The 26953-nt window shown below is 50.3% G+C and overlaps 11 protein-coding genes across 15 annotated transcripts; 6 read left to right on the forward strand and 5 right to left on the reverse strand.

Annotated features, from left to right (window-relative positions):
* The first annotated feature begins 1327 nt into the window (after positions 1 to 1327).
* PV06_07713 (uncharacterized protein) lies at positions 1328 to 3231 on the forward strand. Its single transcript, XM_016408985.1, has one exon. The coding sequence runs from the start codon at positions 1429 to 1431 to the stop codon at positions 2590 to 2592; it is 1164 nt and encodes a 387-aa protein (XP_016260739.1). The 5' UTR covers positions 1328 to 1428; the 3' UTR covers positions 2593 to 3231.
* On the reverse strand, positions 2919 to 5714 carry PV06_07714 (uncharacterized protein). The gene is made up of 2 exons (XM_016408986.1): positions 4909 to 5714; positions 2919 to 4798 (listed from the first exon to the last, which is right to left on the reverse strand). The coding sequence occupies exons 1-2, from the start codon at positions 5308 to 5310 to the stop codon at positions 4391 to 4393; spliced, it is 810 nt and encodes a 269-aa protein (XP_016260740.1). The 5' UTR covers positions 5311 to 5714; the 3' UTR covers positions 2919 to 4390.
* Positions 5715 to 7098: 1384 nt separating this feature from the next.
* PV06_07715 (uncharacterized protein) lies at positions 7099 to 8610 on the forward strand. Its single transcript, XM_016408987.1, has one exon. It carries the CDS (start codon positions 7524 to 7526, stop codon positions 8133 to 8135), a length of 612 nt encoding a protein of 203 aa, XP_016260741.1. The 5' UTR covers positions 7099 to 7523; the 3' UTR covers positions 8136 to 8610.
* A 152-nt stretch (positions 8611 to 8762) lies between these two features.
* Positions 8763 to 10586, reverse strand: PV06_07716 (uncharacterized protein; the record flags this gene model as incomplete). Its single annotated transcript, XM_016408988.1, has 1 exon — positions 8763 to 10586. One exon carries the CDS (start codon positions 10584 to 10586, stop codon positions 8763 to 8765), a length of 1824 nt encoding a protein of 607 aa, XP_016260742.1.
* On the forward strand, positions 8816 to 14188 carry PV06_07717. 3 transcript variants are annotated; one of them, XM_016408991.1, is made up of 9 exons: positions 8816 to 11201; positions 11266 to 11437; positions 11497 to 11764; positions 11823 to 11848; positions 11897 to 12084; positions 12130 to 12656; positions 12755 to 13081; positions 13199 to 13333; positions 13525 to 14188. In XM_016408991.1, the coding sequence occupies exons 3-9, from the start codon at positions 11627 to 11629 to the stop codon at positions 13855 to 13857; spliced, it is 1674 nt and encodes a 557-aa protein (XP_016260745.1). In that variant the 5' UTR covers positions 8816 to 11201; positions 11266 to 11437; positions 11497 to 11626; the 3' UTR covers positions 13858 to 14188. The 3 variants fall into 3 exon arrangements, with proteins under 3 accessions (XP_016260745.1, XP_016260744.1, XP_016260743.1); XM_016408990.1 differs by having other exon boundaries at positions 11266 to 11764; XM_016408989.1 differs by having other exon boundaries at positions 11266 to 11764; positions 11897 to 12656.
* On the reverse strand, positions 14147 to 15073 carry PV06_07718 (uncharacterized protein). The gene has a single exon (XM_016408992.1). The coding sequence runs from the start codon at positions 14772 to 14774 to the stop codon at positions 14250 to 14252; it is 525 nt and encodes a 174-aa protein (XP_016260746.1). The 5' UTR covers positions 14775 to 15073; the 3' UTR covers positions 14147 to 14249.
* A 1827-nt stretch (positions 15074 to 16900) lies between these two features.
* Positions 16901 to 18192, reverse strand: PV06_07719 (uncharacterized protein). The gene is made up of 4 exons (XM_016408993.1): positions 18005 to 18192; positions 17820 to 17954; positions 17666 to 17769; positions 16901 to 17611 (listed from the first exon to the last, which is right to left on the reverse strand). The coding sequence occupies exons 1-4, from the start codon at positions 18023 to 18025 to the stop codon at positions 17227 to 17229; spliced, it is 645 nt and encodes a 214-aa protein (XP_016260747.1). The 5' UTR covers positions 18026 to 18192; the 3' UTR covers positions 16901 to 17226.
* Positions 18193 to 18351: 159 nt separating this feature from the next.
* Positions 18352 to 20921, reverse strand: PV06_07720. Of its 2 annotated transcripts, XM_016408995.1 has the most exons (4): positions 20572 to 20921; positions 20353 to 20454; positions 18990 to 19939; positions 18352 to 18928 (listed from the first exon to the last, which is right to left on the reverse strand). In XM_016408995.1, the coding sequence occupies exons 1-4, from the start codon at positions 20587 to 20589 to the stop codon at positions 18889 to 18891; spliced, it is 1110 nt and encodes a 369-aa protein (XP_016260749.1). In that variant the 5' UTR covers positions 20590 to 20921; the 3' UTR covers positions 18352 to 18888. The 2 variants fall into 2 exon arrangements, with proteins under 2 accessions (XP_016260749.1, XP_016260748.1); XM_016408994.1 differs by having other exon boundaries at positions 18990 to 20454.
* A 138-nt stretch (positions 20922 to 21059) lies between these two features.
* PV06_07721 (uncharacterized protein) lies at positions 21060 to 22389 on the forward strand. The gene is made up of 2 exons (XM_016408996.1): positions 21060 to 21249; positions 21299 to 22389. The coding sequence occupies exons 1-2, from the start codon at positions 21193 to 21195 to the stop codon at positions 21944 to 21946; spliced, it is 705 nt and encodes a 234-aa protein (XP_016260750.1). The 5' UTR covers positions 21060 to 21192; the 3' UTR covers positions 21947 to 22389.
* Positions 22390 to 22703: 314 nt separating this feature from the next.
* PV06_07722 (uncharacterized protein) lies at positions 22704 to 23673 on the forward strand (the record flags this gene model as incomplete). Its single annotated transcript, XM_016408997.1, has 3 exons — positions 22704 to 22932; positions 23051 to 23458; positions 23533 to 23673. 3 exons carry the CDS (start codon positions 22704 to 22706, stop codon positions 23652 to 23654), a joined length of 759 nt encoding a protein of 252 aa, XP_016260751.1. The 3' UTR covers positions 23655 to 23673.
* A 495-nt stretch (positions 23674 to 24168) lies between these two features.
* Positions 24169 to 26859, forward strand: PV06_07723. Of its 2 annotated transcripts, XM_016408998.1 has the most exons (7): positions 24169 to 24531; positions 24594 to 24671; positions 24723 to 24828; positions 24880 to 24990; positions 25040 to 25315; positions 25364 to 25927; positions 25979 to 26859. In XM_016408998.1, the coding sequence occupies exons 1-7, from the start codon at positions 24492 to 24494 to the stop codon at positions 26472 to 26474; spliced, it is 1671 nt and encodes a 556-aa protein (XP_016260752.1). In that variant the 5' UTR covers positions 24169 to 24491; the 3' UTR covers positions 26475 to 26859. The 2 variants fall into 2 exon arrangements, with proteins under 2 accessions (XP_016260752.1, XP_016260753.1); XM_016408999.1 differs by having other exon boundaries at positions 24594 to 24828.
* Positions 26860 to 26953: the final 94 nt, after the last annotated feature.

Below are 26953 nucleotides of genomic sequence, written 5' to 3' on the forward strand. Positions count from 1 at the left end.
TCATTGCAGTGTCGGTACTTCGGGTATCTTGGTTGTGTCGATCCCACAGGCATTCTACCATCCCGGCCTCGCTCTCATCAAAACTTGTTCATTGGAATTCCTATCCTCAAAATTCCCTTTTGGTAATTCGATATGGCGCCATCACACATTCTGCGCCGTCTGATTCGGTGATTGTGATTGTTGCTCATACTTCATCCCCGACTTTCCGACATACGCTTCGCGACCGGCAGGACGACCGACGATTGTGCCTGGCCGAGTCTTGGTGCGTAGCTCGTACTCCTGGAATTCTTCCTTCATCGCGGCATTTGCGTTACTGGTACAGCAGCACCGACACATCCAAGTGAGAGGACAACCAGTGTCGCGAACATATTGAGCTGCCGAGTATTCGTGCGTTGCCTTCATTGTACGGACACTCCGTTTATCTTGAGCAGAGATGAGCGATTGAGGTTTGGCGGTAATCAGATTATCCTCTTTCCCTTCAATTGGGCATCGAAGGCTCCTTTATAGGTGTCCTCAATTCCCCTCAAGCTAACATTCAGCCTATGATTGAGTGCCCGGGTGACTTTCGTAACACTTGGAACCGGGCGGCCTAAACTCAAAAAATCTGTAGGAGTCGATAGGGGACGTTGGCAGGCGGAGGCAACGGCATTAATAAAGCGCATTCACCTCTGGTTCAATATGTACAGACGAGGAGGAGATCAGGAGATTTATTTCGTTGCAGCGGTGCTTCAGTGGGGACTTTTTAGGTACCAAAACTCATTAGCATGACTCAATAAATTCAGCCACGCGTAGTGCGGGAACTACGGTACGAGCGGGACCTCGGGCTTCTCGGGCTGAACAGATCAATGAAGTACCGCCGCTTTTGGAGGGCTTAGGCAGGGGCCATGGACAATCAACCTTCAGAACCAGAAAGGGATACATCCAACCCGTCGCAATGAAGGACGAGCTTGACTTGGGTACGGTGCGTACTCTACAGTTTGGGCCTTGCCGAGACGTGAACTGTGCGATGCCTCCGAGTCTAGCTTAGCCCCGTAAAGCCAAGGGGCGATATGTAGGTAGTACTGCGGGTTATGCTTCGACATCTGCGACGTAGTTGGAATACTAGTGGAAATGTTCAATGGCACAACTGGAACATCAAGAGCAAGAGTTATAGCGACAGTGAGACCCCAATAATACGAGCATGCGAGCCGCAATACGAAGGAGACGGAGAGGACGTGGGTTCTTATGGACGTCAAAAGCAGCGGCGGGCCCAGCCTTGGTGCCCCCGCAAAACGTAGCGATAAGTGTCCATCGGGGCCTGTGGACTTTTTTACATTGCAGCCTCGTAGAAAATCTTCCCCCAAGTCTTTTTGTTCTGCAGAATTAAGTACAACTACGCAGCGCTTCTCATCCTTTCGCCCAGCTTCAGACTTCTCAACACACACAAACATGGACTTTAAATCGTTAATGTCGGCGCAAATCGCCAAATCCAAACCGAAACCAACCCCGTCCAAATCTCCAGAACAACAAGCACCGTCGACGTCCTCACAATCACCCGCTCAAAAGTACCTCCGCCGCGCCGAGCTCGAAGCGGCCCGAGAAGCAGCCTACGCCGCCGAACAAGCACGGATCGAGGCGGAGAGAGAAGAACGGGCGTCCAAGAAGCGCAAACTCGAAGAAGAGGAGGCCGAACGGGCAGCAGCCCGCGAAGAGAAGAAACGTCGACTGGCCGAAGAATCACGGCGCCGTCGAGAAGAGGAGGAGCGGGAAGAGGAACGCAAGAGAAGAAAAAGACTCGGTCTCCCAGAAGATCCACCTCTTGGTGGTGAGGATGGCAAGACAGCAACATCGTCCACACCCACGACGCCGACTCCCGAACAAGACATCCCCGATGATGAATTACGGTCCAAACTGCGATCCCTCAACGAACCCGTGGCCATGTACGACGAAACTCATCCTTCGCGCCTGAGGCGATACTACGGACTCACAACTCCCTCCAAGTCTTTGACGAGCAGCAACAAACCCAAACTGAGCAATGGACCCATCCCGACGACCCTCGAACTCGTACCCGAAAGGGACATGTTGATCCCGTCTGCGCTTCCACCAGCCAGTGACACCGCAGCACACGCCTACCTCTACCGCCAACTCGCGTCGTACTTCACGCTGTTGTTGGCCGAGTGGTCCTCGGCGCTGTCGTCGCGGGACCCGTCCGTCAAGGCCTCTTCCTCGGGAAAAGCCGCCCACGCCTCTTACCTTCAAGTCCTCAAAGACCTCACCCCCCTGTTCCGCCGGTTCGAGAGGGCCGACCTCGACCACGCCTTGCTCGACCCCATCTGCCAGATCGTCCGGTCGGCCCAGGCCCGGCGGTACGTCGAGGCCAACGACCGGTACCTCACCCTGTCCATCGGGAAGGCCGCCTGGCCCATCGGCGTCACCATGGTCGGCATCCACGAGCGCTCGGCCCGGGAGAAACTCCACGAGGCCAGCGACGGGAAACAGGCCCACATCATGGCCGACGAGGCCACCCGGAAGTTCCTCCAGAGCATCAAGCGCTGCCTGACCTTTGCCCAGACGAGGTGGCCGCCCGAGGACCTGGGTCAGTTGATGGGTTGACAACCCCGAGGAAACCTCCCGCTCCCCCCCCCTTCCCCCAAGACATGCGGACCCCCATGACAGGGTACAAGAGGAATTTGGTCACAGTCACGGTCACGGCTACGGTTACAGTTACATTGAGAGCGACCATATCTTTTGTATGGTGATCTAGATTATCCCGTACCTTGGCTACGATTTTGGTGCGGCAGGCACCAGATTAATCCCCTCCATGCTCCGGTTTCACTCGTACCCGGAGCACGAGTCAAGTAATTGGCTGGCTTGAATCGTAAAGAGAGCAAACAGAGATTCAAGGGAAGCATCGCAATGATAGTGCAGATTGAGAATGAAAAACGAATTCATTGATCTACTCGCTCAAAGAAGCAAAAGCAAACAAGATCCAAAAAAAGCGCTATCAGATACTCCCTCCCAGATCTATCTGATGTCCCAGCCGACCGCAATAGTACATGACACCATCTAATCTAGTTCTAGTCTATCCATCGCCGTCTCCAGTACGAGGAAAACAGAGCCATGGTAGTATTTCAGCAGACCAAAAACAAATCTTCGATCCTTGGCTTGATACACAAGGTTTCCGACCCAATAAAGCCCGTTGAACGATAAACAGCCTCCAACGCCATGCAATAAAAACACATACAATGTCACAATGACAATCACATCAAAAAGCATGTCTAAACGAAAGAACATGTCCGCCCAATCGAAGAGTATCACAATATAATCAAGTCTCATTGACAAGAAAATCTCCGTACCTTTCACATGCTCGTCTCACCTTTCACCCTAGTATGTGCAACATGGCAAGTAAACGCATGTCACAATAGCAATGTGTAGCACATGTGCATCCAGATCATCCCGAGACCAGCGTCGTAGTGAGGATACAAGCGGGGAAGCACGTAGGTGCATTGCATTCCCTGGGGTGCAAGGTCGGGGGAGGCTCAAAGGTGACATTTGAACTCGTCGGATCATCCGTCTCATCACAAGTAACCAGACTCATCACCCGGAATATTTTCTCGCTGACTATGATGCTTGTCATCGTCCTCGTACAGAAACCGAAGGTCCTTTGGAATTGTCGCATTGAGGCGACTGGTGATGGTTCGTCACACCCAACCGACCTTTAGGACCACTGTCGTGTAACCCATACGGATGCTGTTCGCGGTACGGACCATTCGAGTGATTGGTTGTACTGAGCGCCAACGTCTACCTGGTAGTGTCCAGTAGCTCTGCAAGCGTAAAGCATACTAGGAGGCCTCAGAGAACATTCCAAACATAGAAGTGAGTCTGGGCCAGTTCCAGGTTCGGACTGGATCATATGATGACCTCTTTATCCCGACTCATCCGAGTCCTAGAATTGAACATGGTCTCATCACTATTCATTCGTTCTCATCTTTCATTCAAGTTCGTCTTATCGATGACAGACATCTCTTGCTTGGCAATCGGATGTACCAGTGAGATCAGGCCATTCTTAGTGAGCCAGGCGAGTTACACCCGCATATAACCGTTGACCATTCAGGGAAGAGGCTTCAATTTAGGTAGAAGTATTTCCGGATCATACACGGCAATTGGAAGCAGTATGCGTCATTTTCCGATGGAGGGGCCAATTTCCCTTCCAAGGAACCAGGCTCCTTTAAACGTTCGTTTGACTGTGATGTCGAGACCGGTGGCTGTGTTTCCCATCTGGGGAAAGGGCCCGCAGATTATGTCGGCAAAGACCGGTGGCCACAAGTGACAAGCTGAAATGGTGGATTACTCCGTAATTACCCTCTGGTCCAGATGTTGGCGTGTGGTCACGTGACCATGTTCGGGTACCTCAGAAGGTCGACCAGTGCCAGTCTTTGGGAACGCTGTTCGCGACCTCGGTGACAGGTTTGGCTCCCCGCAGCCCGGCCGACTGAATGCGACGATGCCCTGCTGGTCCTGCTAGTGGCGTAGACGGCACGCTCTCGTTGTTGAAGTCCTCATCCTTGCTGTTCTGGCTGTTCTTGCGGCGGATGGAGCGCGCAGTGTCCCAGCGCTGAAACTGGCGATGACAGGTTTCGCATGCTCGCGAAGCGACGCCGTCTGGGTGAAACTTGGCATATTGGTCGAGAGGGATCGTGAAAGGCGTATGTGAGGAGCAAAAGATGTGGCCACAGTGCCGGCAGTGGTGTTTGCGAACGAATAGGTTGAATGTCGACCTGCATTCTGGCGAGTCGCAGGTCGGAGAAGCTTCGTCGGGCTAGATAGAGATGTGTTAGCCAGGAATCTAGTCTCACAAATGTCCCCTCGATCATTGTACGGCCTACAGTCAAGACCATACGTCGAAATGTAATTGTGTATGTGACATACCTTCCAATGTTCCTTGGTCGGAGGACCGGTCACTTCACCGAGCTCTTCCTCCTGCACCCAATCCGGATCATAGGATTCCAGGTCCAAAGGATACTGGTGCTCAGGGCTGGCAACTTGAGGCTCGGCATTCTCTAGATTATCCAAAGAACCGTGCAAGCTTTTTGGCGGTGTCATAGGAGAAGGGGTGTAGAAGTGCTCGGTTGGACGGAGGGCAGCGGGAACGTAAAGAGGCGACTTGAGCGGCCGTAGCTGCTTGTATGGATTCGGGGCATGTTGTTGAAGGTAGTCCTGCATTCGAGGCGACTGAGGAGAGATGGAGCTGGCAGGAGAGTGTTGGCGACTGACAATGAAGTGGTTGTTCTCGGGGATAGTATAGGTCTGGGTTGAGTAGTTGGCGGTCATGATGAGCTGGGAGTGAGGTACGGAAGGAGGCGGTTGTTTGTCTCGTGTCGCAAACCTCTGCAGGATTGGGAAGCCAGTGTTTGCGTGGGACGTGGGGAGTGCGTGCTGGTGGGATGTGGTGTTATGGGAAAAAGAGGAAGCGGATCAAAGGTGCAGGAGATTGAGGACCGGGATGCCTTGTCTTTGTCTCGCTGAAATACGGGTAGTCGGTAAGGATGACAAGCACTTGAATGATATCTTCCAAGTTCTGATGTACTCAAGGCATCATGTTACAGGGTCTTGAGTATGAGATATTGCCCAGTGAACAATGAAGAATACAAAGACAGTAGAGCAAACATGTACAGTAGAGGGCGCGGCCAAGGGAAAATGGTACGAGTTGAGGGAAATGGGCAAGCGGACATGTGCCAAAGGGCTCTAGAGGAACCCTGAATCCCTAGGAATTACGGGAGTTACTGATAAGAGAATCTTGCAGCCAATGAGAGGGTCTCAATAAACAAAAGATATTTTCTCTTTCGGGCCTGGCGCCGATTGACTTTCCCTCGTCGCCACCAATGACCCAAAGCAGGACAGGGATTGACTGTGGATGAAGGACTAGCACCAACTTTAGGCGGTTAGTCCGAGTCCAAAGCCTTGGCTAGGAGCGGAAGATCCGTACGAGCACTTGAAGAATCTGTTGTAATAGTAATAAGGGTCTCTGGGAGTGGAACAAAGCACAAGCACCGTTGAGAGCGCTACGAATACAGAACGGAGCCAAGTACTCGTGTTAGAGGTATTGAAGGTCTACAGGCCACAAGTTGTTCTCGTAGACGCCCTCGTGCTCATTACCCACACTGACACGAGGCTCTTGAGAATACTTAGTGCTAGCCTGGCGAACCCCAACAGTTCATCACGTTACTCCGTATCATCGTTTTCATTACTCGATAGCCTCAACCAGCCTTTGGGGGTTATTCAGTGGCCCTGAGCACCGTCCGTACATCTCTTCGCCCTCGTACCTAATAATAATAATGTGCCAAAACCCCCACCATGTTGTTTCAACGCCATCATCCCAGTGATTCCACTGTCGATGGACGCTTCTGACCAGCCACAACTGCTCCTGTTATTTGGTACCGCCTGGTCGGGACGTCCGTTTGACACTTGCAGCCCTCCTCTGCAATACTGACTGGTCGGATAAGCACTGACTTGTCCCGAACAGCGTAGTTCGATGCAAGTGTCCTGACTACAGTCCTACCCGAAGTAAGAGGCGTCTACCTTGACATTCCCTCAACATCCCATCGAAGTCGAGGAGATGGCGTTGTACTGTATGCACCAGAGTCGAGTGGATCCACTAGACGTTTATATTGTCTTCGGCTTGCTCCTCGGTGGTTGCAACTGGGTACTCACCAAAACACAGAAAACAATAAAATACTCCGTCGAAACGTAATGAGAAGTGACATTGCTCCATCTATGATGTGCATGGTGCAGATGGGCCCGAGAAATCGCCCAGACGAGGCAAAAAAAGAGGCCCAGACGGAGTGACGGGCCTAGTGTAACCCTAATAATCCGTGCCGGGTGCCGAGTGGCTTGTATACTACCGCCTAAACTAAAAGTAGGAGTGCCTAATGAGTCTGAGAGGCCCCTAAAGCTGGACATACAGCGCCTAGTGATACATTCGTTCTACTCGTAGCTACCTAGGGGTATGCCCGAAGCCTGCAGCCAGAGAGTCTAGGGACGAGTGTTTGCACACCTAGCTAGGGACCCAGGTATGTAATGAAGCCCTGGAAAGAAGGAGGCCACCAATACCCATTGTCACGGGCTCGCTCGTATTCACCAAATAGGTACCTACATCCCTAGACAAGCTGCATGTCCCTCTGATTTTCATCTCTCCACTTGTCGTACGGCTGCAGCCGCTCAGACCTGAAATCCGGATCGAAGGACTCTCGAAACCTTTAGCGAAGCCGGATTTTTGTTGCTTCATGCACTTGCGTTGTTTCCTCTCCATCATCTACCAACCTCTTCATCATTAAATGCTGGGCTTGTGAATTGTCCGACATCCCCTTGCCCTGGGGGCTGGACATTCTTTGAATTGTTCTCGATATCATCATCATCGGAATCAGAATCATCGCTCATTCTTTCATCAAGGGTGGTTTTTCAACCTCAGTGCTGTCTTGGGGGGATCGCCACTGTCCTCGATTTCGTCGTCATCCCAGCCCCCGGCCCCAAACAAAGGATCAACGATGAAGAGGAGATCAGAGCGTTCCACCGATCGAATTCCAAAACGTTTATCAACACATGACGAGCATGAGTGGGCTTTACGAGGTTATCGTCCTGATCTAGCAAATTCACCTCAATCCCCCAACGAAGATCCTCTGGGTGAGATCGCCTACCATCGAGCCTTTACCAGAATCTCTGCAACAACACCAGGACGGGTCCCTAATCCTTCATTTTTTCCAAACTCCCCGACGGCGTCGCAGTTCGTGAAATGGAAGGACCAAGTTCTCTTCTCACCCAAGCCCTCAGGTGACAGAAACTCCACCCAACGGCCAACTCCAGTATTTCATGCTCCCACCAATATACCCGAAAACCTGCCCTCCCCAGGATACAGCGAGGATCCTCCACAGGCATACCGTTCATTGAGCGGAGACAAGGCCAGGACCGGTGACTCCGGATCGAGCACTCCAAATGCGAACAGAGGCCGGCCGGCCTCTCCACAACCACTGAGGATGCGAATCGATCAAACCCGCTCTCAGCCACAGACTCAAGTTGGGCCCGTGGCCAAAGACTTGCCAAACATCATGGAACCGAAATTCAACTCTGGTCCTTCCGGCCCTGACAAGGTATTTCGTTGACGAAACACAAGTATCGGTACGAGCAGTGGCATGAGTTCTAGTATGGGCTCACTAGCACGATTCTTTCCTCGGGCGAGACCGCACATATGCGAGGATAACGCGGTGTATCTATCGACGTTCCGCGTCGTGCAGCAAACCATGCGTGGGACAACAGTGTCGTTGGCATGATTCCAAAGACTCTAGGAAACTCAAACAAGAGCTGGCGTACAAGGGCCAAATGGCGAATGATTTAATGTACAAGCAACATGTGATGCAGGGAGTCGAGAAACATGGGAGCATCGGCATAGCAGGACTAATACATTTCGACAGAGACTGTCGAACTTCATTTGTTTCATGGTGAGCGTTAATTGTCGGTCATCGTCCTGGAGGAGGAAACATCGATGACCTGGGTTGTGCCTTTTTTCCCTTTTCTTTATCCAAGCCATTTCCTGGGAATTAGCGATGACAGTAAAATTTACATTCGTTTCTAAAAGAATTGTGTCCAGGCCTGAAATGGCTTGTATGAGTTGCCCAGAGTCTTCATGATTTATCGTTGTGTCATTGCATGCGCCTTCTCCTACTGACGACCATTATAATCTGGATAATGTCGATGACGTAGTCGCTTTTATGGAATGCGCCATTAGGGTATCATTTCAGCGTGGGAACGACGCCCGGTCTTTGCACGAGTAAGTCCACCATCGGCGAAAACAACAGTCGACCATCATCGCCGCCACGATCATCAACATCAGCCTGAAGCAATTCCCTCCGTCGGATTTGCGCCTTCGCCCACATCTCATATTGTCTCCAACTCACCCACTCCCAGCCTGCGCATTTGTTAGGCTCCATGAGCTGTGCGATCGGCAAGCCCTCCTCAGCTCGAACATTGACGCCAGTATCATCATCCATCATTACCCTCGCTGTCATAAAGACCGTGAGGTAATGTTTTCCACCTTCGGCCGCATCCAGTATGCTGTTCGTGATCGTCAGGAAAGTCACGTCGTGAACCATAAGACCTGTTTCTTCGAGGACCTCACGCGCCGCGCACTCCTCCAGTGTCTCGCCGGATTCCAAGTGGCCACCAGGTAGGGCGTAAGTGCCACTGCCGTGAGAGCCTAGCCGTTTCCCCATTATGAACTTCCATGCGTTTGTCTCGTCTAGAGACACGGAAGATTGTTGTTCAGGAGTGGAATTGGCGGGGTGGATAACGAAGACGCCGACGCCGACGCGAGGGACTTCGGAGGCGAGAAGAACCTCTGACTTTTTAGGCTCCATGTGCTGTACATTGTTTCGGATCTGAGGTGGTGATAACAGCAGCTTTCCTGAATGAGAGCTGGCAAGGAAGCCACCTAGGATTTTCTTCATCTTGTCAAATGCTAGTCGTCTGTGAGATCGCGCTAGAGTATCTCTCTCATTCGACAGATTCTCCGGGTAATATTGAGCCAAGACATCGGATATGATATGAAGATAGCCGAAATGGACATCTACCTCTCGACAAGCTCTCACGGCGTCGAAAACCTCGCAGTCGACCCAATCCGCCTTTTTGCGCCACTGCTCAAACCAGACTCCAGTCTCCACAAGGGGTGAGAAGACACTCACGTTCTGTCCAGCCACGAGTTTGGTTGAGCTCTGGTCCTGTCGGGTAATATCATACTCAAAGGGGTTGGACCACTGAACAGATTCTTTCCCCACGCAACTAGATGAGCCCGTCACAACGATCTGATTGGGTTGAATGACGGAGCCGTTGGCTTTTGTGCGAGACCGCAGAGAGCCTGCCTTCCCAAGATGAACGACACAGCTGACATTGTTCAACTTTTTCAGCACTCTGATTAAAGAACCGACAAGATCTCCCCACAGACTGATCATGCACCCCAGATACGAGACAACTTTACCATGTGGCAAGATGATTTTCCGCCACTCAAAAAGTTGCTGGTCCCGTACCCAAGTACCTCTTTCCCACATGTACGCAGTCATGGGCAAAACAGCCTCGACGTGGCCCAGAATCACTATATCAGCTTGACCCATGAGCGACAGATTGGATCCAGCAAATATCGCAGTGCAGTCTTCCGCACAAGGCAACTTGTACTCAACGATGGTCGAGCGAGAAGGGCAACCAAAAGAGGGCGACTGCAGTTCTTTCAGCCGGAGATACATCGCAATTAGGTATGCGTTGTGTTTAACATAGTCTTGACCTGGGAAGCAGTTGATTTCCAACACGTCGTCATCAATGATTCGGCTTGTGGGACGGTGCCAATTGAAACGTCTGCCTTCTTTTTCGAATGTCGACAAGCCATCTCGCCGATAGTGACCACGAACAATTATTCTTCTCCAACGCCGATCTCGAACATCCTGATGAATCTTGTCGCCAATATATTTTTTCAGTGAATGCCGCATTGTATGACTGTGTATCATGGCGTCTATTTCTTCCACCGAGATGGTGATTGCCAATGCCTCATCGTCACTGCTGGCTGCCATGACGATGGGCCTTGCGTACGACAACGAAGTTTGGGGAGACGCGGAGGTGAAGGAATGTGATTGACAGTGAACGAAATCTGCGTCTGAAAGCACTTCACAGCTTTCTGAGCATCACCGAGACATTTTTGCATAAATCGCCGAATTCTAACAGATAGGCCTACAAAGTTGTCCACGATCAGGAGCTGGAGACTTGTGGACGGAAATCATGTTTCAGCACGATACGAAATTCACGCGTCCTAAGTTACACACAAACCGTTAAGTTGCAGGGTGATGAGTCAGACCAGGCAGTGTTGCGACTCGATTGTAATACACCATGGCGCTTTCACCGGCACCAACATCACGGATGGCGACATCCTGGTCCCTTGTATAATCTGCTTTCGACCTACTCGCAAGTGGCATGCAATTGAATACGAACACCAATACGGAACTCTCCTTCTTTCAGTCGCCTCGGTAGTAGAGTTAGAGCTCTACAAGCCCGCATTCGACGACAAACTACAGCGTACAGTTGTGGACCTTGGCCTTTCCTGGAATTGAAAGATGCTATTACTCCCGCCAGCAAACTAGCTCCAGTCAGGATCTGAATGGAAGAGCATATCATGAAGTCGACGATCCACGGTCAGCACCAAAATGAGACAAATGATTGGAAACATTTTTACTTATCGCCTTCACCCCTTGTTAGATGACCTATACAATTCGAAAGAGCACCAAGCCACCCAGTTGATCACTCTATCCCTGCTCTATCCGTACCTAATCTCCGTACTAACGACATATATTCAACGACACGGGGACACAGGACTCATATTCAGCGCCTCGCTACAGATTTTCCGTAAAGCAAACAAGAAAGACTAATGGTACGTCCGCATATCAGGCTTTCAGTGGGCTGCGAATCTTCAGTCTTACCATACATAAGAATGCCCTCTCATCCTCTTTTGTACTATATGTCTTCTTGTCTCCGTGGGTTCCCTGTCCTCGTCGTTTTGTTCCAGTTTTTCAGCCGCACTTCTACTCAGTTCTTGATCGCAGCACCTTAGACTTGACCTATGCCTCCCGCAAATCTTCTCCGCCAACTCAAAGGCAAATCCTATGAGGTTAATCTTGAACCAGGCAGTGCCCCAGTCAGCTATGATAACACGGATTTGAGGGATGTTCAGACTTTGGTGGCTCGACCTATAGAATCGGTATGTAACACTGCTCGCCTCTGGTACCTCGTACCGCGTTCTGACCAACCTCGTTCAGTATACCACTGGCACCGCACATGTGATGTAAGATATGCCACAATGGCTTCGTGCGCAAGACTGATATTTTCAAAGCTTCATGCCGTCAATCGAAAAACGCTTGGAGAGGGGATTTGCACCCGACCAGCTCATCGATGACCTATCAAGCAGGTTCAACATTCCGGAGTTCTTTTTCGACGTTGCGGGATGGAACGCGAACGGGTTCTTCAGGTCCTCAGAGCTTGGAAACCGAGATCCCAGCACGAGTGCGCCATACTCTTACTGTAAGTTACTCAACAGGGTGCGCCGTTCATACTCAATGATGGCAGGCACGTCATCACGCTTTCTCACCAAAAATGTCATGGACAAGGTAAGCGTAGGGGATCAAAATACAGTCCCGGGCCACACGAGTGATGCAGCAGCAAGACGACATTTCAGCGAATTCAGCGACGCCGAGGACGAAAAATGGACGTGGACATCAGCAGACACTGGTCCACCCCAGGCATCAACTCCAAGCTCCAATCCACCATCATACAGAAGCTTGACACGCAATCCAAATCCAAAGTCACCTTCATATAAGTACACATGGGACTTTATGGGGTTTTGCACCTATTGGCGGCGGACAGCTATAAGAGGCGGTGGGGGACAATATGCCTTTCTCAACATTATCGTCTGCTTCGACCTGAGTAAAGAAATCAAGAAGAAGATCATGGCGGCAATCAGCAACGCGCGGTTCGACATTGCCCAGGGACTACACGATCCTTTCTGTCTTCTGAACGTGGCCAACAACGTTATGATTGAGCATTTCCACCGGAGCTTGTGGTCCTTCCAACCGCCCATTAGAAATGTTGAAAAGGTACGAAATGCTACCGACCAGAATGTCGTTTCAGTATGTTTTTTTGTTTAAAAGGAACGCTGGGCTGACAAGCCTTTTTTTCCCCTGCGGCTGTCAAGACTCGTCTGGAGGGTTGGGTCAAGACTCTGCAAAATGATGGAGGCGATACAGCGAGGGCAAGGGAAGTCACGGCTCTGGTGGCGAAATATGCGGCAATGCACGAGCTCAATCGTCACGTCCACCACATTGCAGAGGCAATGCAAGTGGCTTCGAACACACTCAAGAACATCACCGAGGCCCATGATTCGCTTTGTTCCGCCACATCCCCAGCTCAGCACACATCAGACAATATATCCAACAATTTGAGGTTCCAAACCGTCTACACTGACAATCTCCGATGTCGGGCTGACGCTTTCGTTGACAGGATGAAGAATGAAACTCGATTCGTAAGTAACCATTTCCCCCCTGGTCTATACAGAGTTACAGATTTCGTATGTGTCAAAAAGTGAGAAGGTGTTGTGCAGGCTAACCCGAGAATTACGATCTTTGTGGGAATATCACAGATATCAAACCGTGTCGCCATCGAAGACAATGATGTGTCAAAGGGTATCTTGGCCGAGACTCGTAATGATGGAAGAGTCCTTTCGGAGACTGTGTCAGTATTGACGTTGTTGTTTCTACCTGGAACTTTTGTTTCTGTGAGTGTTTTCCTATTCTTTGAGAGAGAGAGAGAGAAACATGGCAATGCAAAGCGTGAACAAACCAAGAGCCGAATCACAGCATAGCATAAATGGCCAGTTGTCCTCTCTCCCGTCCGGGATCCCCCCACCCTCTACTTTTTGTATATTCTCGTCGAGACGACACTGACACAGATTTTGTGGTCTCACAGGGTTTCTTTGGTATGAATTTCTTCTCTGTCGATGGGAATGGCTGGAAATGGTTGCCCAATTTCTGGATGTTTTTCGCCTTTACCGCCCCAATCACGTTTGCAGGTTTGGTGCTGTTCATGTTCGAAGTCAACGTGGTCGGATGGAGCAGGAGGAACTTCTCCAAACCCGTCAAGAATTGGTATCTGGACAAACAGCGAAAGCGAAGTCGAAGTCGAAATCAACGACGAAGGAATACTCAGACAGAGACGACGCATGCGGGGACGAATAGTCAGACGCAAACGAACGTGAACATGGACACTAACACGATTGGACAGAATGATGGCGTTGTTTAGGTGGTTATCTTTATCTCAACGAACGATCTGTACTTGAACATGGACACTCGGGGAAATGGGGCGACCTCGACACGGGTCCAGACACACGGTAGACATTGGGCCTTGAACGGAAACCCCTTTGAGGCATTGGAGACGGGCCAATTTTTCCCTCGGCGCGAAAGAAAAGTGTGTTGATTTGCTGGAATTCTTCAGATATCAGGGGTCGGACATTGTCAGAAAGGAGGAAACGAGGATGAGGAAGAGAAGGGTGTCTGGGAGATAGTTTTCTACTTTGTAATAATGGTAATAAAGCGAGACCAGTGGTCGCAGTTTGACGACCCTGAATCGAGATAGGTTATTGAATGGTGATGAGATACTATGCGTTCGGGGTACCCTCTGAAAGTCCGTAAGACTTACTCCGGGACTATGCTACCTAGACCACGCCACATGTCACACCTGTACCCCCTGCCACCTTCCCAGGTATAGGCATTGACCAGGGTGATACTGTTCGACAACCCGGGCTCTCCAGGTTCGGTCAGATTGGCGTCGATATAAGACAGGTTAAATGCAAAAGGTGTACCGCCGGTGACGTTCAGGTCGATCTGATATGGAGAGTTGATGGTGAAAGGAGGCCAATTCGACGCTGGGTTACTCGTGCTCGTGTTGTTGTCGTCGTCGTCGGTCGATCCACCACCACCACCACCACCACCACTGGCCACATCACTAGGTATAGAAGGATTGTCTGTGGTGATAAAATTACCCCAGATTTGCATTGCGGCTTTGACGAATTCAGGACTTTGGTTGGGGGTAGGTGGACCGAAGTAAGCGGTCAAGTCTGACCCATGGACCGCTATGGGTACAGAATATTGATACTTGTATGATGTTTTTCGACCTTCTCGGGTATCATCGCCACTACCACTACTGTACGCCTCCGCCATCCAATACGACGGACATACAAATGTGGTTTCCGAGTATACTGCCTGTGGGGTTTTTTTTCCGGTGTGTGGAATCAAAAGTCAGCCGTTTGTGACGCTTGTCAAGATAACTCGCCAACAAGTCCCGAGTCTGCCTGGGCATCCACTTACAAATGCTCGTTGTTGTTGACCCGTGGCAACACTACTTTGATTGACAAAGGTCGGATCACTCGTCCCCGTCGTCGCGTACAAGGCTGCATTGTGGTTTGTGGGTTCACTCGAACTTGGGTAGTACAACACAACTTTGGCGATGTCATCGTTACTGAACAAGGGAAAAGTGAGACGTAACCAATCAACAAAGTCGGATTGGGTCGTGATGTTGGGTTGGGTGTAAGCCGGTCCTTCGAGCGCGTTATTGCTGACCACAAGGTTGAGACCATTGACTTTTTTCTGTGAGAGTTGTCGACTAGGTAGATCTTGGACAAACGTGCCGTCCGTCACCGGTAGAAATGACCAAGTCCCATACTTGCCACTCTCCGACAATCTGGCACTGGCGTTTTGGAGTGTCGCAGTGTCTTTACCGACCAGACATTGGAAAATCGTGTCTGGATGTGCTCCGTACGGCAGGGTCGGTGCGCAACCTACCATGGTCGCAAAGGCGTAATACGCCTGGGAGGGTTGCCAGTCCTTGTATCCATACTGCATCGGGAGATAGGGAGAAGGGGCAATGATCTAGAGACAGAGAGGAGGATCAGCTGAGAAAGCTCCTTTCTTCCTCTTCCTCTTCTTCTTCTTCATCCACACCCTTTCGATTTGGTTTGATCACACACACTCACATTTCGGAATAGTGATTGACCCAAAGATCCTCCGTAGGCCATTCCATGAAGCATCACCGACCCGGCACCGGCGGATTGTCCGGCTATGGTCACTCTCGTTGGGTCACCCCCGAACAGGTGAATGTACTTCTGAACCCACTGTAGAGCGAAATGTTGATCGAGAAGTCCTGCGTTCACAACACCGTTTCGATAAACCTCGTCTCCGGCCAAAAAGCCAAACGCACCCAACTAGAGACCAATGTCAGTTACACGTCATCAATTTTTTAGTCCGGAACAGCGACTGTCTGTTTCAGGGGGTTCACACATACTCTGTACTGGATGGTAATGCCGATAAAGGAGTCGTTGTTGCCATTGATGATCGCAGACAGATCCTGTCTTCCATTGCCTCTGCCGTAGCCTCCACCGTGAATGTAGAACAGCACCGGTAGTAGTGATCCTGAGGCGTTGTTGTTGGGAGCGTAGACGTTCAAAAAAAGACAATCCTCGCTCGCTCCAGTGCCATTGTACGGGACGAGTGTGTTGGTGGTGTCCTGGCCCTGAGGGCAGATCGATCCAAATTGATCGGCTTGACGGATAGACGATCGATTGTTCTCGGGCACCTGGGGAGCTTGCCATCTGTTGGAACCTGTCGGTGGAGCTGCGAAACGGATGCTAAAAAGGACAAAAGTTCAGCTCGATTCCTACAAACGACCGGGCCTCACCTTCGAAAACGTACCCTTTCCACACGTTCAATCCGGTAGACGCATTACTGTAGCCCTGGTAGATCTCATAGCCTAGGTCAATTTGCAAGGGAGAGTTGTTGTCTGCGGTGGAAGCGTGCAAAGCTTGAGCAAATGGTTGTCGATGACCATTGCGAGTTGTGAGCAAAAGAGCCACCACGAAAAAGAGGGCACCCATCATGGCCAGAAATCACGCGATCAAGTCTTGCAAGACGTGGTTCTCTCTGGATGCAAACGAAAACAACCCACCTTTATAAAGGAAAACGAACTGTCGGCATCTTGAGCCTGTTTATCCGTTCACCTCGTGAGCTTCGGCACAAGCACCGACATAGTTGGAGAATTCAATTGAACCCTTGCCAATTCTTCAGTAGTTGCCATCGCTTGATATTAGCCGTCGAGAGATCGAAAAGAAGAAGTCGTAGGTAGACGAGGATGAAAATGGAAGCGTCATTGGCTCTCCACACAGAATGCGGGCGATTTGCGACCTCGTTCTCCTCATTGTTTCACCGCTTCGAATGGCCATGGGAACTGCGGGATGAGAAGCCATCCAAAGTGACGCATCGGCCACTGAGCGGATACGAGATTTAAAGAATGCCGGATGTTCAGGGCGAAGAGAAATTGGGAACAAGGATATTCAGGGTCGACCGATGATGCTACATCCATGTTCCATGCTCATCAACTCTGAAAATACAAAAATCTATTGCTCTTCTTTAGCATATACAATACAGACTAAACACACCTCACCTATCGAGCATCGAGGTAGTCACATTTGCTCCTTTGTTCTGACTACTGCCCTCCTATCCCATCACGCTTCGTTTTCAACAACTTCTACCTTCCCGTCCGCCAGCAACCCCAGTCCACGATCGCACACCAGCACGCATCACACCCACAAATTCGTGAAGTCGCACTCAACTCCGACCATCAGTTGCTCTTCTTGTCACCTTCGCTCGGGTTGGTCTGGTTGTATTTGACGCTCAACTCGTCATACGATTTCTGCAGACCTTCGGCCTGGCTCTTCATTGCCTGCAGTTCCTTGTCTTTCTTTTCCAACTGCTTCTTGAGCTCTCCAATCTGGTCCGCACGGTAGTGCTTGCCTAGCTTCTCTCCCTCTTTGCCGCCAGCCTGTGAATCGCCCTCGTACATCTTGACCTTTTCTTCGAGACGGAGGACATCGAGGATCATACCGTATGTGCGGTTGAGGATGAGAGAGAGGAAAAGCGTGAAGCCGGTCAAGTACATGTTGCGTTGCGAGTAGAACTTGCGAGCTTGAACCTCCATACGGTCAGTGCCAATTGCTGCTGCTCGTCTGCTGAGTGTCAGTGAATTTCCTCAAAACACCCAATTGATGTTTCCTTCTCACCCTGCACCGGTGGTGTCATTCATCAAGGCCGCCATTTCAACTTGGACTCGGTAAACGCGGTTGACGCTGTCGAGGAAAAGAATGAGGATGAAGATAAACGTGATCTAGAACGTGTCAGTCTCTTGCTGCCTGGGAAAATCACAGTCTCTCCAACCTTCATCCCGTACTGTAATTTTGCTACCAAGGGACTCTCTGAGATGAAATTGAACATCTTGCGCTTGACCGTAAAAGGCATTGGGACGACCAGGGAAATAAAGAGTACCATCTCTGACACCAAGATGGCGAAAACCTGTAGGTACCGTTAGCATCCATAAAGAGCTCCATTGTAGTATTACTGACCAGGCTGTAGTAGAGCGTCATGATTGAGAATTGAGCTCCTAAAGAGCCTGTCCAGGTCTAGAGAAAGGATCAGGTGTTGCAGACGAGATGTGAGGCTGTAGCCAGAGCACGTCGGCAGTTATTGAAGATTATAAGTGGTAGATCAAAACGAAGAAGAGGACTGTGAGTGAACCGAATTTAAGCGTGCGAAGGCAGACAGTGGAAACAAACCACTTCACCCTCTTTTTGTGGTGTTACGACATACTCTGTACACACACACCGCACATTACGTCATCTCTCAGGCAACGCTTCGCAAACTACCACGAGGCCATTGACCTTAATTAAAAAGGTCCTAGACAATACGATTGCAACAATCTTATACATGCATATTCTAGTATGAGTGTGGGTATACAACATCAAGCTGCATTAGATTTCCAGAACTGAATCATAAAATCTGGTATTGCGGAAGCATATCTGTCAATATTGGCCAAAGCCCGACTCGCTTCGACTTGACTTGAACCATAAGTGCATAAAGCAGAAGATCAAGGATATCAGTCTCATACCACCATTACTAACGTCAATAATGAGCTTTTCTGCCGCCCCCGCAACCGTCAGCGACTTGTGCGCCTTTATTGTCTGTTTAGATATTCACCAAATCAATTCTCTCATAGTACAGTCCAGTCCCCGGACGATTGGAGGAGTGCATACTCAGAGCTATCCTGGTGGGCTAGAGATAGGTTGATACTACCTCGCTATGCCATGTGGTGCTCACAGCTTGTCCAGGGATTGCCCAGTTGAGACATGTGTACATGTTCATGTCTCGTTTCGCAGGTTGTTCGGTAGCTTCTGAAATTGTATCGAGTCTCGAGAGTGACAATCGCGACTCGGTACCCAATATCAACCGCCTACCATTCAAACTCTCCTTGGCCTTTGTGAAAAACATATCTATACATCATGTTAGCGGGCCATCTCTCCAGTGTTGGGAGGCCGGGAAGCTGGTACTTACTCGTTACCTTCAACCCGTAAGATTCCGTCCTTCAGAGTTGTCTTCCACTTGTTCTTCACGCGCTGGACCTTGTCATATGTACATAGCATGACTTGATCAGTCTCCTCGCCGTTCTCGTCAGCGGCGGCGAGATCATCTGGATCATCAAGATCGGAATTGATAGCATCCTCGTCATCGATATCATCGTCTTCGTCACCTGCAGCGTCACCCTGGGCACGGGTGATGCTTGATGGTCCTGACGCTGACGCATTGACTTGACGTATGGCATTACTTCTTGGAGCAGGTCGGGCTTCCAGTGGGGTAAGAAGGCCACCAGCTTCAAGCGACTGTTGAGACATAATGAACTGGTCGCGCATCAGTCGATCTGCTTCGGCACCATGTGTGGCATAGAGGTTTTTGCGTGAGAGATACTCTGCGTCCCATTCATCTCGAGCGTCAGACGCGCCATCGTTTTGACTTGATCTTAGGGGTTGATTAATTTGAGAGTAGTCTTGAACACCTGGGAATGATTGGGTATCTTCCTGCTTGATATAGTTGGTTGGCGAAGTTGCTTGAGGCTGCCCAGGTACACGGGACTGGTTGGACTGGAGTTGTGCAATCTGGGGACCGGCTCGGGGACCATATGTCTGGTGTAGATTCATCGCTGCTCGATCGCGTGCTGTCATGGGTTGACCTTGCTGGAACGATGGGGCTTGATACTGCTGCAGGGGAGGAAGGTGTGGAGGCTGCGGAGAATATGATTGAGAGGCTCCATTGCTCTCAGTTTTGATGACTGGCTGTGGCGGAATAGAGGATTGGGCTGGAGGGGTGCTGGTCAGGTTGCCATTGCTCGGTAGGGTTGCAGGGATTGGTTTGGCATTGCTGGGCAGAGTTTGCTCTTTTGGAGGTGCTGGAGGGGGGTCCCAAGGTAGTTGAGCGACCTTAAGGCCTGATAGTTTCTTTTGCCATTCCTGTATGTCGGGTAGTGTCAGTAGAAGTTCCCAAAGTCTCACTACAATTGCAACGAGGAGGCAGTGTATTTGAGGGGGGCTTCCCAAACAGGTTAGCTGAGTGGGTAGGATGAGGCTGGGCAGGCGTCGTGGCGTATTTAAGAGCATGAGTCAAAGGGCTGCGGCCTTCAAAGACACTCGCTTCCCCCGCTTCCCCTGCCGCGCATTCTCTCGCTCGTCTCGCCGCCCTCGCCCTCACACGCAATCCACGATCACTGCCTGCCTGCCACCGTCGATGTTTGCTTTTTGACGAATGTTTTTCTCATCCATTGAGATCTGGCAGTGGAAACTGTGCTCTGATCTGATGAAGAGATGGTTCTTGTGATGCATACCCCCCAGATCATGGTTTGGCTGATGAGGAGAGTATGACCTACCGCTTTCAACAACTCCAACGTGGCCAACTCAACACCACCTTCTTCAAAATCCTGTCGTGACTGATCGCACACATCGCTGATGACTTTGGCATAGACGTCGCCCTGTTTAGAAGCATGTCAGCTCAGTCGTTATAGGTGTGCAATCTTCCCTTTTCAAATGCGCGGTGACCGCGATCATTTGTAGAGGAAGTTGGGTTGATGCCGGCGGGGACTGCGTACCACCGAGGCTTTCGACATGATGCGCGCCTATCACTGTCGCTCTTGAAATCTCCCTTTGCAATGTTTTCTGGAATGATTCGTTACTTCCCGTCAACAGTGTCAAGTATGGGATGCGTCGTTGTGAAAGCAAGATGTTGATCGTGAAGGTGCTGGCGTGGGGAGAGAACAGCCGAGGGCAGGCAACAAGTCAGGTGAGGTAGAGTTAAGACACGATAGATATAATTGTGAATGCCGCAGACGTGGGCTTAACTGAAGGTGAGCGACGTAGATCTCAATGAGAAGCGACCACGAGCCAGCAGAAATGTTATGAAGCCCAATCCGTTGACCTAGTTGGATGGTGGTGGAAGGGAAGTCTGGGGAGAGCGAAATACAAAAGACTCCCTCAAACCGTCAGGTCTCAAACGGGCAGCTGAGCCGAACCTCGTACTTGGTCACGCCAACTCCACGTAATGTGTCAAACGAGAGCATTCCTCTTCCCTCAGTCGGGTAACCATCGACCAGACTTGAGAACTTCTCATACAATATCGAAAATCAGCATTTTTTGTTGTCCCTGGGCTCTCTCTCATGAATCCCAATTGACTCTCAGCTCTCAACCGATCCCATCACCTTTAGACAGCAAAGATGTCGTTCAGGCCAGCATTGATTGTTGTTGATATGCAGAATGACTTCTGTCCGCCTGTATGATCTTCTAGGTTTTTCATGTAGTGGTAATCCTGACTATCTTCAGGATGGCTCACTGGCTGTGACTGGAGGTCGAGACATCGTTCCATTGGTCAACCGCCTGCTCGGCTCCCCGAGATTCGTGGTCAAGGTTGCAACTCAAGATTGGCACCCTCGTGATCACATTTCGTTTGCAACTAACCACCCTCCCCCAAACAATAAACCCTTTGAATCTTTCGTCGACATGCAAAATCTTGTCGCCAACAAGCCAGAGCAAACCATGAAGCAACGACTGTGGCCCGTTCATTGTGTCCAACAAACGAAAGGCGCAGAGATCCTTAAGGAAATCGATCTTTCCAAGGTAAACGCCACTGTTCACAAAGGGATGGACTCGAGGGTTGAAATGTACTCTGCGTTTTCTGACTCCTTTGGGAACATGACCGCCGGTGCTGGAGGGGTGGATATTGACCTCGCCGCCCTCTTAACGGAACGACAAGTCACCCACGTCTACGTCGCCGGCCTAGCTGGAGACTACTGTGTCAAAGATACTGCGCTAGGTGCTGCCAAAGCTGGCTTCACCACTTATCTTATCGAGGAGGCCCAGAGATGTGTTGACCCTTCTTCCTGGTCTGATATCAAGGCAGAGCTAGCGCGAGGCTCTGTTTCTCTGATCAGTATCGATAGCGACGAGTCACGCCGAGTCCTTGAAACATGAATTTCTTTTCCTCCTGCGGTGTGTTGGACGCCGAAATGCTGCAAGGGAGCTGTGATTTTCTTCGCAGAGAGCACCACAAGCGTTGCGTCCTTCGCGGCCTGTCGATCCATACCAATGACCCAGCAAATTTCAGGACCAGCCTTTACTAAAAGGATATCGTGAAGGAAGCTGAGATGAAGTGCTGTATTGATAACTCGCTTTTAGGCACTAGACTCGCCATCTTTGCCTGAACTTACTCTCCATGCATAAAAGAGTTCCCGGGACATTTCACAGACAGGCGTCTCCACCCGAATTCCTCCTCTCTTACTGGAAGTGAGGCCATACGGCAAATGAGGGAGCAACACCAGCAATAAAAGCATGATATAGCCTTCATAGGAACGATGCTACTAATGCAGTGGACCGTTCGGCCACCTGTGTGGTGACTATCTACAGATCTATCTGACATCAAACACCTACTGTTTCGGATCTTGAGAACAATGAGATTAGATTTGACGTGATGTTACTAATTGGCTCCCCTTATATTCCATAGGTTTAAAGGAAACTGGTACTTCGACGACGTTGTGATTCACCCAAACATCGTTACAATCCGAGGATGTCACCGTTCGTCTGTGACAGGCAGCAGGGCCATAGCAAGGCTTGGCAATATACCTACCGTAGCATCCGCATGACATTCCTGATGTACTCGTATGAGTCCACAACATGTATTTGTGATCTAAGGCATATGTTGTCCTGAGATTCTTCAATCGAGAGGCCAAGAATGCCGCATTCCGTTCACTCACTGGGTGGGATGGAAACACCCATCGAAGGAGGCGGGGATGCGGTAGACTTGTCCTTACGATATTGGAATGCGAATCAGCCTCGGGCCGCGTGGAGCGAGGAGTGTCCCGAGTTTCTAGAGGGTATCAGTGAGAAGAACAAAGTGATACTGTCGAAGCGGGACGAGGAATTTGACAGAATTACTTGGGACAAGTGCAAGGAGTTGGTTAGTATGTATAACCTACACCTCCTTGATGTTTGGTCTCGAGGCGGGCGAAACGTTGGAGGCTAGACGCGTACAGCAGGAGAATGCACTGCGGCCAGCGGCTGACCCGATGATTGATCCAGGTGAAAATACAATCTATCAATTCCAGCGCAATGCGAGTCAGCTTCGAGGCTACCTCGAGTATATTCACCATTTGAAGAAGAAGCATGGCAGCGTGCTGGAGTATGTGAAGCAGTTCAGACTTAAGTGGGCAGATATTACGTCTTCCGACAAGCCACCATTTGAAGATGCCAGTGATTTCAAGATCCTGTACAATGACTGGCCCTACCATGTCGATGAGGATATCACCCACCTTGTGGTATGGACAAAGTTCACTATCGATGAGGAAGAGCAGACCGGGGAGGTCACACCAGAAGGAAAGAGACAGACTGAGGACTTTATCAAGAAGACCTTCTTACGCCAAGGTATAACGAGAGACCAGATCATTTGGTTCAAGAACTGGAAGAGCTTGAAGAGTGTACACGCTTTAGGTAAGTTGACTCCGTCTGAAAACTAGGTGATATTGGCGAGGCTGAGCTTGGACTGATGGTTTTGGACAATCTAGAGCATTTTCATGTCATGCTTTACAAAGCACCACGAGATTTGTTGGATGAGGTTACCAGGGGAGATCGACCGACTTCGGAAAGTTGGACTTCTGGGACAGAATACTCCTACTCTGTGGTCTGAGCATGTGATCGTCGATGCTGAACATAAGGAAAGCCAGACTCCCGAAAGCTGCATGAAGAGTGGGATTACCCAACCCATAATCGTACATGATAGAGGCCGCGTGCGTGGGAGGAAATGGGAGTTTGGAATACCGACATCCGAATACCTGGTCATTAATAGAGGGATGAATCGGAGATAGAAATGAGACGAGAAGCCGTGCCCATCGAACAACAGTTGAGGTGGTGGGATAAGGCGGTCACTCGGCATAAAAAAAAGGCCACAAGGCAGAAAATTTTTATGCTCGTCATGACGCAGTTAAAGCGCAGGGAGAGACACCAGATAGGGTAGTGGCCTGGTGGTCTTGACTGGCTCGGACTCAGCGGTCTTGGGCTTGTGCTTGGGGCTCGTGCCTACAAATCCAGGGCTGTCTAGGCGTTAGGCAGCCGCCTACAGGTGCTGGCCACTGCCCTCAGATCCGACAGCTCACCTACAACGCCAGCATGACCTGCTTCATTCCCAAATGACCATTGAATGACTCGGGCCTTATTCTCGTCCTCGCAGACAAGCGGCATGATCTTTTTCCTCCACTACCCTCTTCTCTAGCTGTACGCATAAACTTGCAATCTCTGCACCCGCTACAACTACTCTTGCATTCTTTTGATCGAGGTTGTCGCTTTCGAATCTGGACTCTTTGCATCCGCCACCTCGACCCCTCGCTCCCCGACCGACCAAGCCTTACGAGTTTCGCTTGCTCCAATCCCGCACGACGTCATATTATATCCCACTCCTAACCCTCCACCCAGATCAACGTTGGTGCTGAGGACAACATTGAGAGTCCGAAGCAGCCCAATAGACAGGATGAAGCATTCAATAGGAGGGGCCTTGCGTGGCCATGGTCGTAGGTGCATCCCAGGCTTCGGCCGGGCAAGCTGGAAAATATTGCTTACACAGGCACCGCAGGCAATCGATCATCCTCCGAAGATGTTCGTGACTCGGAGAACGAGGATACCACAGTAGTCGAGGCCGAGCAGGGAAATGGTATGTGCCGTCAAGAGTTGTTACCGCAGAATGCAGCCTGACCAGAAGCAGTGCTATCACACATCATCTCCCAACTGCGGCCTGGGGCCGATTTGTCTCGAGTCACCCTGCCGACGTTTATCCTCGAAGAAAGATCTATGCTTGAAAGAATCACAAAGTGAGGCTTCCGAAGGAGGAATCATACAGCAATGGCTGACGGATGTCCTAGTTTCATGGCTCACCCAGATACCCTTCTACCCATGCCGACGATAGATGACCCGATCCAACGATTTGTTGCGGTGGTCAAGTTTTACCTGAGTGGTTGGCACATACGGCCACCGTACGTTCCGAGTTAATACCAATATGAGCACGAACTGACAAGGGACCAGGGGAGTCAAGAAACCTCTTAACCCAATCTTGGGAGAAGTCTTTACTTGTTACTGGGATTATCCCGACAATACGCGGGGTTACTACATATCGGAGCAGACTTCACACCATCCGCCCAAATCGTCCTACTTCTTCATGGCCCCAGAACATCATATTCGGGTGGACGGCACGCTGAAACCTCGAAGCAAATTTCTGGGGAACTCGGCAGCAAGTATGATGGAGGGCATATCTTATCTCAGATTCACAAACAGAGGAAAGTCCAAAGGAGGAGAGAAGTAGTAAGGAAGAGTGATGCCGTGGTTGACTTCGACGCTAACGGACAATAGTATCCTCACTCAACCCAATATGTACGCCCGGGGGATTCTGTTTGGCAAGATGAAGTACGAGTTAGGTGACCATTCCTATGTTCGCTGTCCCGAGAACAACCTAATGGCAGACCTCGAGTTCAAAACCAAAGGATGGGTTGGTGGCACGTATAATGCCATTGGAGGTGTTATCAAGCACGACAAAACAGGCGAAGTCCTTTTCGAGCTATCTGGATTGTGGTCTGGAGAAATGTACATCAAAGACGTCAAGTCTGGTCAGAAGAAATTGCTTTTCGATGCCACACACGCCAAACATGCTCCTCCCCAGACGCGGCCAATCGAAGAACAAGGTGAGCGTGAATCGCAACGATTATGGCAAAGCACGGTCAAAGCTGTCCATGCCGTGGATCATGAAACCGCCACGACGGAGAAAGCCAAGATTGAAGACCGACAGAGAGAAGAAGCGAAACGAAGAGAGGAAATGGGCGTCGATTGGCATCCCAAGCTTTTCCGACGGGTTCATGCCGGTCCGGGAGGCCCGGAGGAAGGTGAAGAGGATCTTGAATGGGTCATCAACGCTCATCTGTATGTTTCTACAGCCCGTGGAATGTGATCAAGCTAATATCTTCTCTACAGAGATACGCATGACCCCAAGGAGCTCGAGGAGAAAATTATGTCGATAGCTCCCATTTTACCAGGACAAGGATCATTCGAACAACGAGAATCGGTCAAGACTTCTCGATCTACCGAGTTCCATCGGCCCACCAGCAGTGGTGGCCCAAGCCATAAAGATGTTCCCAGTCAAGCTAATGCCCATGAAAATCTCATTGACTTTGACTCTCGACCATCCAGTAATGCTCCGCCAGTGCAAAAGGATTCGGTAGCTCACAACCCAATGCACCCAACGTCGGATCCGCAGCAGACTCCTATACATCAGAGTACGAGTACTAACGCACCGATCGGAAACCCCCCCAAGAGTGCCAATCTCATGGACGACGATGGTGGATTGAATGAGAAAATGTCGGGAATGAAGATGCAAGAAGCCATGGTACCTCAGGGGGGTTCGAAGCCGCTGAAGAGAGCTGACACGGACACCAGCGAGGTGGATGTCTTTGTCGATGCCGAAGGTTGAAGTTACCTAGGTACTTGACTCGTTGATGAAAAGGGTTTGGAGGGTTCAATTTTCCTGCCAGCTTTTACGATACCTACCTTACCTAAGTTATACCGAGGGAAACGAGGCATGGAATACCCCAGGTGGAGGAAGATTTCTTTTGGTTGTAGTTGACGATGGACGTGATGGCCTTCCTGTGCCACCGAATGGAGTCCTTATTTCAGAATAGAAGCTGCAATATTTCTCTGTTGGTTTTACAGGGTAAACCCAGCAAGAGAAGCAGAAGGGAAAATAATATATCTTTGCAGCGTACTCCTTTATCACTCTATGCCGTGATGACTTTTTGAGTTGGAAACAGGACTCGGCAACTATACCGTGAGATACGGAAGGATAGTTATAGTTTGAGCCGTTTGGTCAAAAAGTATGGAAGTAACATATCCGTACCTGGGGTACGGAGTACCTACATAGGTATACTTTTCGTGTATTTTTATGTACTCTGT

Source organism: Exophiala oligosperma (genome assembly GCF_000835515.1).
Source record: "Exophiala oligosperma strain CBS 72588 unplaced genomic scaffold supercont1.7, whole genome shotgun sequence".
Lineage (NCBI taxonomy): Eukaryota > Fungi > Ascomycota > Eurotiomycetes > Chaetothyriales > Herpotrichiellaceae > Exophiala > Exophiala oligosperma.

Excerpts from the sequence above, each read along its gene's own strand:
- PV06_07713 (XM_016408985.1), top strand. The coding sequence starts at position 1,429 with ATGGACTTTAAATCGTTAATGTCGGCGCAAATCGCCAAATCCAAACCG.
- PV06_07714 (XM_016408986.1), bottom strand. The coding sequence starts at position 5,310 with ATGACCGCCAACTACTCAACCCAGACCTATACTATCCCCGAGAACAAC. Across the intron at positions 4,799-4,908 it reads CGACCAAGGAACATTGGAAG|CCCGACGAAGCTTCTCCGAC; the intron begins GTATGTCACATA and ends ATCTCTATCTAG.
- PV06_07715 (XM_016408987.1), top strand. The coding sequence starts at position 7,524 with ATGAAGAGGAGATCAGAGCGTTCCACCGATCGAATTCCAAAACGTTTA.
- PV06_07717 (XM_016408989.1), top strand. The coding sequence starts at position 11,627 with ATGCCTCCCGCAAATCTTCTCCGCCAACTCAAAGGCAAATCCTATGAG. Across the intron at positions 13,082-13,198 it reads TGAAGAATGAAACTCGATTC|ATATCAAACCGTGTCGCCAT; the intron begins GTAAGTAACCAT and ends GGAATATCACAG. Across the intron at positions 13,334-13,524 it reads TACCTGGAACTTTTGTTTCT|GGTTTCTTTGGTATGAATTT; the intron begins GTGAGTGTTTTC and ends GTGGTCTCACAG.
- PV06_07718 (XM_016408992.1), bottom strand. The coding sequence starts at position 14,774 with ATGGCGGAGGCGTACAGTAGTGGTAGTGGCGATGATACCCGAGAAGGT.
- PV06_07719 (XM_016408993.1), bottom strand. The coding sequence starts at position 18,025 with ATGACGCTCTACTACAGCCTG. Across the intron at positions 17,770-17,819 it reads AATTACAGTACGGGATGAAG|ATCACGTTTATCTTCATCCT; the intron begins GTTGGAGAGACT and ends GACACGTTCTAG. Across the intron at positions 17,612-17,665 it reads AATGACACCACCGGTGCAGG|ACGAGCAGCAGCAATTGGCA; the intron begins GTGAGAAGGAAA and ends GACACTCAGCAG.
- PV06_07720 (XM_016408994.1), bottom strand. The coding sequence starts at position 20,086 with ATGCTCTTAAATACGCCACGACGCCTGCCCAGCCTCATCCTACCCACT. Across the intron at positions 18,929-18,989 it reads TTACGGGTTGAAGGTAACGA|ATATGTTTTTCACAAAGGCC; the intron begins GTAAGTACCAGC and ends CATGATGTATAG.
- PV06_07721 (XM_016408996.1), top strand. The coding sequence starts at position 21,193 with ATGTCGTTCAGGCCAGCATTGATTGTTGTTGATATGCAGAATGACTTC. Across the intron at positions 21,250-21,298 it reads AGAATGACTTCTGTCCGCCT|GATGGCTCACTGGCTGTGAC; the intron begins GTATGATCTTCT and ends GACTATCTTCAG.
- PV06_07723 (XM_016408998.1), top strand. The coding sequence starts at position 24,492 with ATGAAGCATTCAATAGGAGGGGCCTTGCGTGGCCATGGTC. Across the intron at positions 25,316-25,363 it reads TCCAAAGGAGGAGAGAAGTA|TATCCTCACTCAACCCAATA; the intron begins GTAAGGAAGAGT and ends AACGGACAATAG. Across the intron at positions 25,928-25,978 it reads TGGGTCATCAACGCTCATCT|AGATACGCATGACCCCAAGG; the intron begins GTATGTTTCTAC and ends TCTTCTCTACAG.